Source organism: Arachis ipaensis, chromosome B03, assembly GCF_000816755.2.
Source record: "Arachis ipaensis cultivar K30076 chromosome B03, Araip1.1, whole genome shotgun sequence".
NCBI lineage: Eukaryota > Viridiplantae > Streptophyta > Magnoliopsida > Fabales > Fabaceae > Arachis > Arachis ipaensis.
This window is the reverse complement of record NC_029787.2, coordinates 1,021,809-1,031,907: the sequence shown is the minus strand read 5'-3', so window position 1 is coordinate 1,031,907 and position 10,099 is coordinate 1,021,809. Positions and strand designations below refer to the sequence as shown.

At 36.1% G+C, this 10,099-nt stretch overlaps 1 protein-coding gene across 2 annotated transcripts; it reads right to left on the bottom strand.

Moving 5' to 3' along the window:
• On the bottom strand, positions 664-6,040 carry LOC107629413. 2 transcript variants are annotated; one of them, XM_016332202.2, is made up of 10 exons: positions 4,902-6,040; positions 4,631-4,733; positions 3,914-4,539; positions 3,567-3,669; positions 2,534-3,450; positions 2,291-2,393; positions 2,089-2,171; positions 1,426-1,938; positions 1,213-1,311; positions 664-1,133 (listed from the first exon to the last, which is right to left on the bottom strand). In XM_016332202.2, the coding sequence occupies exons 1-10, from the start codon at positions 5,901-5,903 to the stop codon at positions 1,065-1,067; spliced, it is 3,618 nt and encodes a 1,205-aa protein (XP_016187688.2). In that variant the 5' UTR covers positions 5,904-6,040; the 3' UTR covers positions 664-1,064. The 2 variants fall into 2 exon arrangements, with proteins under 2 accessions (XP_016187688.2, XP_016187687.2); XM_016332201.2 differs by having other exon boundaries at positions 1,426-2,171.

Here is a 10,099-nt window from a genome sequence, read left to right as displayed (position 1 = left end):
AAAGTCCACATATACATCATCCATCAACTTTAGACAAATCGGGTTATACCTCTCTCAAGACTTATCAATACATACACGAATTTTTTATTTTTAATATTGGAGTGGTAGTGGTGTTTTTTTAAAATATGGATTGTTGGGGTATTATACTCAAATGTGAGATCGTTTAATTAGAGAAGCAAAAATCGAACCATCCGATTTATTAGAGGTACAGAAATCAGACCGTCCAATTTCTCGAGGTACACAAATCGGACCGTCCGATTTGTGGTAAAAAAAAAATTTAGGTACAGAAATCGAACCCTCCGATTTCAGTACTTAGTACTTACACAGTTTTAAAAAACACCAAAAATTACAATGTTAAGGTATATCACCACTTCTACTTCCATAACAAAAAAAATTAGCCTACATACACGTATGATCAACTCATTTTACGTAATATATATTATACTATAATTGATATATGAAAAATTAGGATTTTGATCCTCTAAATTTTCAATTTTTATTTTAGAGAATTATTTTAGAGAATAAAGTGTGATCTCTCATTTTTGAATGTTATTTTTCTTATATTTTTTCTTGATTCCATCTATAAAATAAATAATGAGAAATTACGCTTTATTTTCTAAAATAAAATTTAAAATTTAAAAGATTAAATCCAAAAAATTAAGCTCAAACAATACAACCCATATCCATATAATTAATTATAGGTAACCCATTAATTATAAGCATAATTTGGTAGTATCACGTACAATATTTATCTACACGTCAAACCTAAACGTCTTTCTAACCTCTAAAGATTAACATTTGAAACTTGGCCAGTGTCTTCTTGTCAAAATCGCTATATAACAGAACCAGTAAGATTGAAAAGTTCCAAGTTGCAAATCAAAATATATTCACAACTTCAAACAATAAAAAAGAACAATAGGACTAAATAAAAAAATTACACGACGATACTAACTAATTTCTCTACTGCATACCAACAGAACACTTCCCCTGCAGTTTGATTTTCCAAGATTAGCCTCACACATGCAGAAACAGAGTTCCAAGCTCAGATGTAATGAGACACCTGTTTATCTGCGTGCCTCAATTACCTTTTGCTCAACATGATCTGAAAATCTAACCCTTGGGCGCTGCAAGTTCTGCACAAATATAGCTGATATAAACGAGATGTTCAACTGGAGTATCCAATTTGGGATTTGGTTATAAATATGCACATACCGAGATTCTACAATGAATGTTAAGATCATCATTCATCTGGCTAAACCTGTCTTTTGCAAGTTGCTCTGCAACTAATGCTTCCCTGCAGGCTTCTTTCACCTGAAATATGTAGATGGATAAATATGTAAAGGCATCAGAAACTGCATGTCATGGGGAAGATAGTGATCAAGTGAGTAAAGTAGAGATATAAGATATCAATATTGTAGCACTCACCTGGCTTCTGTCAAGGATAGGATTGCCGTTGACACTCTCCGTGGATCTTTCTAATATCTTTCTTAAATGAGATAGTTCCTTTATAAGGTCATGGGCAACCTCTTCGGCATCTAGAAACTGATTTCTAGAGAATTCAAATGCTCTTTCTGCATGAAGGTGAAAAGAGGCACAATTCAAGCATGAGCAAAGCCCTCTGCATCCTCTTGGACTTCTTTTCAAAATTCCCCTTTTGAAGCTAGTGGTAGAGACTCTAGGTTGATCCAAGAACGTTGCTTGAGACAAACTCTGACATCTACATGTTTCCAAAGGCTTCTCCTCCTCATTAAGAGATGTCGGGAAAGAACTATTTCCTTTAACTTCAGAGTAAACCGATGGTGCAGGTAACACAGACGCAGCCTCTTCATCTCTGGTGATAGCCATAGGGCCATAGGGTATGATTGGTGAATCTATGTTGTTATCAGAAATCCGTGGACAAGGAGAGCTTTCCGGCTTGCAGTGTCCATTTGATACAACCTGTTCATCGTGCAGTTGAATCACTTTGCATGAATTGCGTGATGGCTTATATTCAGGAACTTCAAGTATTGGGCTTGAACTATCATTATTTAATTCACAAGGACTGCCCCTGCAACGTTTTAATGGAGCACAACCAGTTGGATCACATACCGGAGTTGCTTGCATGTTTGAATATGAGCTTGTTTGATCCAAGAGCTTCTGAACTTTTGGGCAATGATCACTCTCAGTAGCACCTAAAATATTAAGATCATCAAAAAGTTAGTTTCTAACTCATAATGCAGTAGCCAATTTTGCCAAGAGAGATATTTTCATATCAGCTGACTGAGTATAAAGAATTAGACCCAACACTTACATGAACTATCTTTCATGGTATTCGAGAGATAAGGAAGCAATCTTTTGTAGCTGTAACTTGCTGTTTGCTTCAACAACTCCATATGTGAGCAACGATTTATAACCTGTTTTTGAAACCACGTAATTGAAAAATAAAATTTATATTCACACATGGGATAGGGGAAAAGGTTTTGTAATCAGTTTCATATAGTCTAGGGACTAACACTCTGCAGGGAAAAACAAATACAAATGAAATGACACTCACCAATCTCGTCTTAATTTCAGAGCTATTTCTGGCTTCATGAACTTGATTAGCATGTTTATCGTTTTTTCCTTTTGAAGGCATCCTTGCACCATAAACTATGCCTTTCAGAACACTTCCTGCTTTCTGGCTCCCAGCACCATGCCCCTCCATGTCTGATTTTCCTAATATAACTTTCTCCGGTGACGATCTGGGCCCTTCACCTAAAAGACTGACATGATTCAAAACTACAGCGTTGTCACTACTGCAAATTTTGTGATTTGTTTTTTCTTTATCTTGCACATCTGGCTTATTACGATCCAATTTTTTTACACTCTGACCTTCAAGAAAATATCCACAAACAGTCTTGCAATTCTCCAGACTTTCAGACGGTTTACCTTCATCATAAGCAACAGATGGTCCTTTTTCTTTACTAGAATGATGCTCAAATGTAAGATTAGAGACATTACAGTCAATACCAAGCACATTTTGAGCTTTGGGTGGTGACTCACTATTGTGTTGTTCGCAGGATATATTTTGCACGTGATTAACACCTTCACAGTGTAAGCCCATTACTGAATGCGGATCAAACTTTGAGACACTCAAGCATTCGTCTTTAGGAACTATCTCAACTTTTTCAATATGTTCATTTGCAGAGGGAAAAGATAAACATTCATGAACCATTTCTCTTGCATCGAGCTGCATCGGCAATTCAGGCAACTCTTGGGAAGATGTCAACTTCGGCTGGTTACCATGACATAACTCATTGGTAGAATCTACTAATATATTGCTCACCACTTTGTTAGATTCAATTGTATCATGCCTGGAGCTATCGTCTATATTGTGTTTGCTGATAGATGCTCCTTGATTTTGAGATAAGAGAGGAAATTGTATTTTCCTGGCAGTATCCACCTCATCTTCTTTAGGATGCGTCTGGTGATCTAATATTTATGTGCAACATAAAATCAATAGCTCAATTAGCACTCATAATCTGTAATTGATTTATTTAATGCATTATAAATTAAATGATACGAGTAGTCGAAAACACAACAATTACCACGTTCGTCTTTAGTGAAATCCATTAGAAAAGGAAGCAACCTTTTGTAGCCAAATGAACGTGGGTTTATGAAAAGTTTCCTGTGCAAATTTGATCTAGGTACCTGCATAGACATCCCAAGCTTAGTTATTAAAATGACACAGATAGGGAAAAAAGGAAAAACATGCGTAGGAGGTGCTACAAACCCAACCAACTACCAAAATAAAATTTCTAAACATCTCGATACACAAAATCGTCAAAGTATTTCAACAGCTAAGGTTCTGATCTAATTCAATTGAACAGCAGAATTTGAATTTAGTAAAAAGCTGTAACAATATTTGAAAATTGAAAGCAAGATAGATTCTTACAGATTTACTCTTAATAATAGAATCTTTTCTCATGTCGGCCTTCTGAGAAAAACCTTCAACAGCATTTTCCTGATTACTTTTGCTCATATCCATAGCTTCGACATTATACATATTCTGAGCATTGCTCTCTAATTGGCCTAATTTATTGATCTCTTGCTTGTCAAATGTATCTGCATCAGGTGGAGTTGTTAGTACACATTCTTCATCAAACACGGCAAACTGCTCCACGGTACAACTACCATCATTAGCAGCGATGACATAATCAGGTTTACTGCCCTGCTGCTTTGAGTCTTCCTTATCATTGCACGGAGCATTTCCAACTTCTTTTACGGACGGCACAAATAAACACTCGCTAGTCAAGCCTTTGCTATGGAATTGCATATCCAATTCAAGTGAGTCTGGTGATGATGTTAATTCTGACCCATTACCATGAGATAACTCATTAACAGGAGCTACCACAGCATCATCTTCAGAAACAATAGATGGCGTAGATCCAAGCACGGAGCAACTATCGATCATACGTTCAAGTTTAGACGGTCCTTGACTTTGATATGACAAAGAAAGTCTTGAATTGTTTCCATCCATAGCCCTCTCATCTTTCGGGCAATGACCCAATTCTTCCTTAGCTACAAAATTTTTTAGCCAAATTAGTCATCAACTAAATCATGATCTAATTCAGTTAAAATGACTCGTAAAACATTGGCACAAAGGAGTTACCAGAATCATCTTTCATTATGTCCATTAGATATGGAAACAATCTTTTGAAACTGACCGAACCAGGGGCTTTGAACAACCTCCCCTGGAAGCGTGGTCTAAGCGCCTGCATAAATCATAAATCAATTCCACGGTGACATAGGTTTAGCTACAAATTAAAATTAACAAAAGTATAGTTTTGAACAGTAATCTCACAATAATTTACACCAACAACAAAATGCCCAACACACAAGATACATTTAAAATGAAAATGTAAAACATGGTAGGTCCTTACTGATTTGCTCTTGAGAACAGAACCATTCCTCCGGCTATCGTTTTCGCAAGAACCCTCGCCTGCATTTTTCAAAGCATTTCCAGCTAAAGGCATATCCTCGACTTGTTTCCGTTGCTTTCCTTTAACCTCTGTGCTGGCGCGTATCTCAGTTTCGGGTGGAATCATTTGTAGCAATTCTTCCTTGGATTCTTCAATTTTCTCCGAAGAAATTCCTTCACTTCGCTTCTCATCTTGCGATTCAGTTTTCCCCAAATCAGAACTCTCGCTCGCGTCGTCGACATACATGTTACTATCCTTATCAGATCTATACTCGTTTAAGACTAAACTTAAAATTGAGTTCACCTCATCCTTCTTCTGACCCTCGGACCAAAACGCCTTCTCCAAATTACCATTCTCTCCCACCAACTTCGAACCCTCTCTCTCAGAACAGCTTTTCTCCAAACTCGGTTTCGCCCCAGACCCTAAATCAGCCATTCCCCCACGACTGCTGTCGGAATCAACACCACTCCCGTTGGCAAACATATCCGCCGCCACCAGACTGGAGCAGGCGCCAACGCTCGATTGCGGAGAATAAACTCGTCTTGTTCGAAGGTCCTTCATCAGAACCCGAGACAGCTCACTGTCGCCACCTGTGGAAGAAGCTTCGTGTCTTAGTTTCGTTTTTTTCTTAAGATCCTTAAGGAAAACCATGTCGTCGCCGCCGTTGTTGTCATCGACGCTCTCCGATAGTCGAATCCTTGAAGTAGGGCACTGGGAAGGAGGAAGTGTGGCCTGGTAACGGAAGTGGGTGCTTTGGGGATCAGGGCAGAGGAAACGGGATCGGGTGCTTTGGGGATCAGGGCGGAGGAAACCGGAGCGGCTGCGGTGAAGGAAGAGCTGGGATCTGCTGCGGGTGAATGTATCAGAACGTGAGGAAGGAGATGGATGGTTACGCTTGCGAGTTGCAGGGATCGCCTTCATGGTGGAAGACGAGCTTGCAGCGTGGGAGAAAAATGGCGCCATTTTCTGAGTTTAGTGTATATATAGGCGGAGCTACATGGCGGGAAACGAGGGCTCTCTTTTGGCGGGAAATTTTCTTTTCCTCTTTTTGTTTTTGTTTTTCTTCCAAATTTTGCACTTCCTTTTTTTGACCGAATCTTGATGTGGATTTGGGTGGGAAGACAAAAAGGAAAAGATAGAGGTTGATTATATATGAATATATGTATAATTTTAGTATTTATATACATAATAATTAGTTATCTTTATAGTAATACAAATAGGTATATTGACATAGCGCTCATAAATTGAGTTTGAAAATTTATTTATTTAGGTATTGTTATTAAAAAAATTTTAAATTTTATTTATAAATTATTATTTACTTAGGTTGTTATTTTTTTTATTTTTAAATAAATTTTCTTAAGTTGTTAGGTATTTAGTTTTTAATATTGTTGAACTAATTATTTGTTTAGGTGTTGTTATTAGAAATTTTAAAAAATTATAAATTATTTTTTGTTTAGGTTGTTACTTTTTAATTTTATTTATAAAATAGACATTTTAATTTTAGTTCATTCCTTAGTTTATTTGAAATTTATTTGGATACAGAAAATGAATTCGATGTATTTTTGTTGATAATTGAGCCTTTTTTACTACTTGTTTAAATCTGAACTGATTTATTTATATTAAAATATTGTAGGGTATAATTTTTCTTAAAAAGTTGTGTACAGAAAACTGAATGAGCAACAGAAGAAGATTATTGACAGCTTCAAATGTGCTACTTTGGTGTCTTTGACAAAATCTGTGACGGATATGAGTGTTGGAGGGGATGAGAACTTGCTAAAATTCAAGACGACCGCCGTCCTCTTCGTCCAAAAATGCTTCTTGTTGCTGACATAATAAGCACAATCTCGAGTCTATAAGCCACTTCTCCTTCATGTGGAGGCAGTCCGACAATGTAATTAGACATCTCATGTGCTGAGCTTCCTGATCAAAGAGATCAAACTCCAGAGAACAGGAGACAAATTTTCAATTGATGGCTGCGTCTTTCTCTTAATGATAATATATTTCCATGAAACGAAGTTCCCTGATCCAAAAGTAGATGATGCTTCCGGACCATCATAGGTGGCGTACTGGACACGGAAGAGACTGGTCGACCAGATTGCATTTAAGACAAATAATAAAATAGTAAATAAAAAAAATTATTTTTCTTGAAATTTCGGTTCAAGTGTTTCTAAATTATTCTGCTAACTAAATAAATTTCTATTTTAGGGAATTGTGAAAAGAGCAGAATTGAGGGGAGAGAGAAAGAAGAAAAGAAGGAGAAAACGAAGAAAAAGAAGAAAGAAAGAAAAAAAGAAATTTGTCATCCTGCATTCGTCTTCGGAAAAAAAAAAATTTTTCTGAATCTGGGTATACTTCTCACCATCACTTATTGAAAACTATCTATTTATTTAAAATTTTATATTGTTAGTTTAACAAAATTTTTGACTCAAATAATAAGCACTGGCATTTCACTTGGCTGCTACTGAGTCGTAAGTAACCGCAAACTTGTTGAATATTGAGTTGGAAACTTGTTCTCCAACTTCGTATACTAAATAGCCTAAAGCGGAGCTCATTAATCTTGTGATGCAATTCATTTTCCCTCTGAATTGTGCTTGGACTTCCCTAAACTTTTGGTGAGTGTACACATGTTGAAACTGAACTTTTATGGAGGATTTTGTTGCATACGGTATGATTGTGTGAAAATCTCTGCAGCATCCGATTCTCTTTCTGTTTGCTCCCTACTTCCGAGGCAATTATCGTATTGTTTGACAAATTGGATAAGTGAGCTGTTCTGGGTAATGAACTTATTAAAAAATGAATGCATGCTCTCGCTCCTTTGGGTGCTTCTCATCCCGGCCCATAAGTGGTGATCCAGATAAATTGGAACCCATATATAACGGTATTCATAAAGATCTGCAAAATACACCAAAATTAGACTATAATACACCCAAAAATATACAATTTACACCCCTGCTAATTTTAAACGTCATTACCTAAAAGGCATTTGTTGTCCACAATACCATACTTCAGCATAAAATCATCCCAATTCCTATCAAATGATTATTTGGTATGAGAGTTCCAAATAACTTGGCTCATTTCTTGTTCGATTTTTGTGTGTCCCTTGTATCCATTTAATTTGCTTGGAATCTTCTTTATGATGTGCCAAATACACCTACGGTGAATTGTTGTGGGCATACAAGCCTCGATATCCCTTTGCATCGATGCACATTGATCGATGAGAATCCCTTTTAGAGCATTTCCTCCCATGCAACGAAGCCAACATTGAAATAACCTTTTGAATGATTTAATATCTTCGTTTTTCATCAAAGCGCATCCAAGAAGTGTTGACTGACCGTGGTGATTCACCCCGACAAAAGAACTACAAACCAGATTATACCTGAAACAGATTACGACAAAATAGAATTAAAATCAACAAATACACCCAAATAATGATCTTATACACCAAAAAACTTCCAATATACACCTCTGCAGCAGATTCATAAAACAACATTAATTCAACATCATAAACCAGAACAGCATGTTACCTTTTTGTATTGTAGGTGGTGTCAAATGAAATAACATATCTGAAATACTCACAGGCAGCTCTGCTCCTTGCATTCGCCCAAAAAGCAAGCTTAATGGACTGATCGTCCTCGAGTTCAAGCTCGAAAAAGAAATTATGATTCTTCTCTTTCATTCTTAATAAGCATTTCCCTAATTCTTTTGCATCCTCTTGTTTCGAAACATTCCACACTTCTCTAGTGATGTAATTCCTCACGTCTTTTTCGATAAAATTTAACTCGCGGTGACCCCGGCTGCTGCAACAAATGATTGGAAAGTTTTGCTAGGTCTGATACCGGCTTCCTCGTTATTCTCTATTGTACGACGCATGGACATGCTTAGTTTCCTGTATTGTTTGAGCATCTGTGCTTGATCTGAACAGCAAGGATGTGAATGACGCAACACGACCTTTGAAATGATCCAAACACCAATATCATTCAACACGTATATATAAATTCTTGTAGGACAATTTAAACCAGCTGAGGGATTTGTCTTCTCGGTCAGAGATATTTTTTATTTCCATTTTCTCTCTCTGTTACATGTAATCAATTGATTCTTAATTTTGTTTCTCTTCTTATTTGTGCTCCAAACTCTTGTAGAAAAACCTGCAACCTTCGAATAATCCTTGTAGAATTTTGCAGCATCTTCAAGGGTGTTAAAAGTCATCCCGTCCTTGGGAATAAACTGGTCATCAACACTACAGAAGGTCTGTAAAATACACTCAAAATACACCATATTAAAACAAGCATAAACTATAGAATGCAAATACAACTATAAAACTATCATCAAAAATAAGAAAACCAGATTCATGAATCACAACTAAACAGAAACTAAAACAATTCAACTAAAATAATAAGACAATTCACCCTCCATCAGATGAAAAGTCATAAACTGTAAATACACCCAAACATTCCTGAAATGCACTCAATTATTACTGATCTACACGCGAATGTCTGAAATGGACAAAATTATTTTAATTCTAATGACAACTAGTACACTAGATTCAATTCAAACAAGGAAGAATAAACAGCAAATATCACAGGCAAGGTTCACGCATTATTCAGCTACACAATCAAAAACTACTAATTGGATTCAAATTCAGATTCAATTACTAACTAAAACTAAATCACACCTCAGGAACTTCATTGGATTCAGTTTCAAAATCCACTTTACTCTAGTTTAGTTGACAATCTGAAGTTGAATCATCAATTATCTTCAAAAACGATTTCACAGCTTGATGTAAAAAAAATGAATAAACGCATAATGAAAAATCTGAAGTACGTAAATGAAGAAGGAGAAAGTAGAGAGAAACGGACGTAAAAGATGAAGGAGAAGGCAAAGAGAAACGTACGAAAGAGATCGAAGAGAGAAGACAAAAAATTTGAAAAAAAAAAAAAAACGAAATCCTTTCAAAAAAGGAAGTTATATATTTGCGCGTTGATTGAGTTAAAATTTATTAGAAGCGCGTGAAACATACGTACATAGTAGACGCGTTTGAGCGTAACATAAATTAGAGGACTTGTGGAAGAAAATCACTTATATGTCATGTAATACTTTTGAATAAATCATTATTGAAAAAGTTTAGAAGAGCAAAAATTATAAAACAGTTTTATTCTAAT

What these genes read in the sequence shown, in the direction of transcription:
- LOC107629413 (XM_016332201.2), bottom strand. Translation starts at nt 5,903, where the DNA reads ATGGCGCCATTTTTCTCCCACGCTGCAAGCTCGTCTTCCACCATGAAG. An exon ending in TTTCACTAAAGACGAACGTG is followed by an intron (nt 3,451 to 3,566) that starts GTAATTGTTGTG and finishes CATAAATATTAG; the next exon opens with ATCACCAGACGCATCCTAAA. An exon ending in CTATCCTTGACAGAAGCCAG is followed by an intron (nt 1,312 to 1,425) that starts GTGAGTGCTACA and finishes TACATATTTCAG; the next exon opens with GTGAAAGAAGCCTGCAGGGA.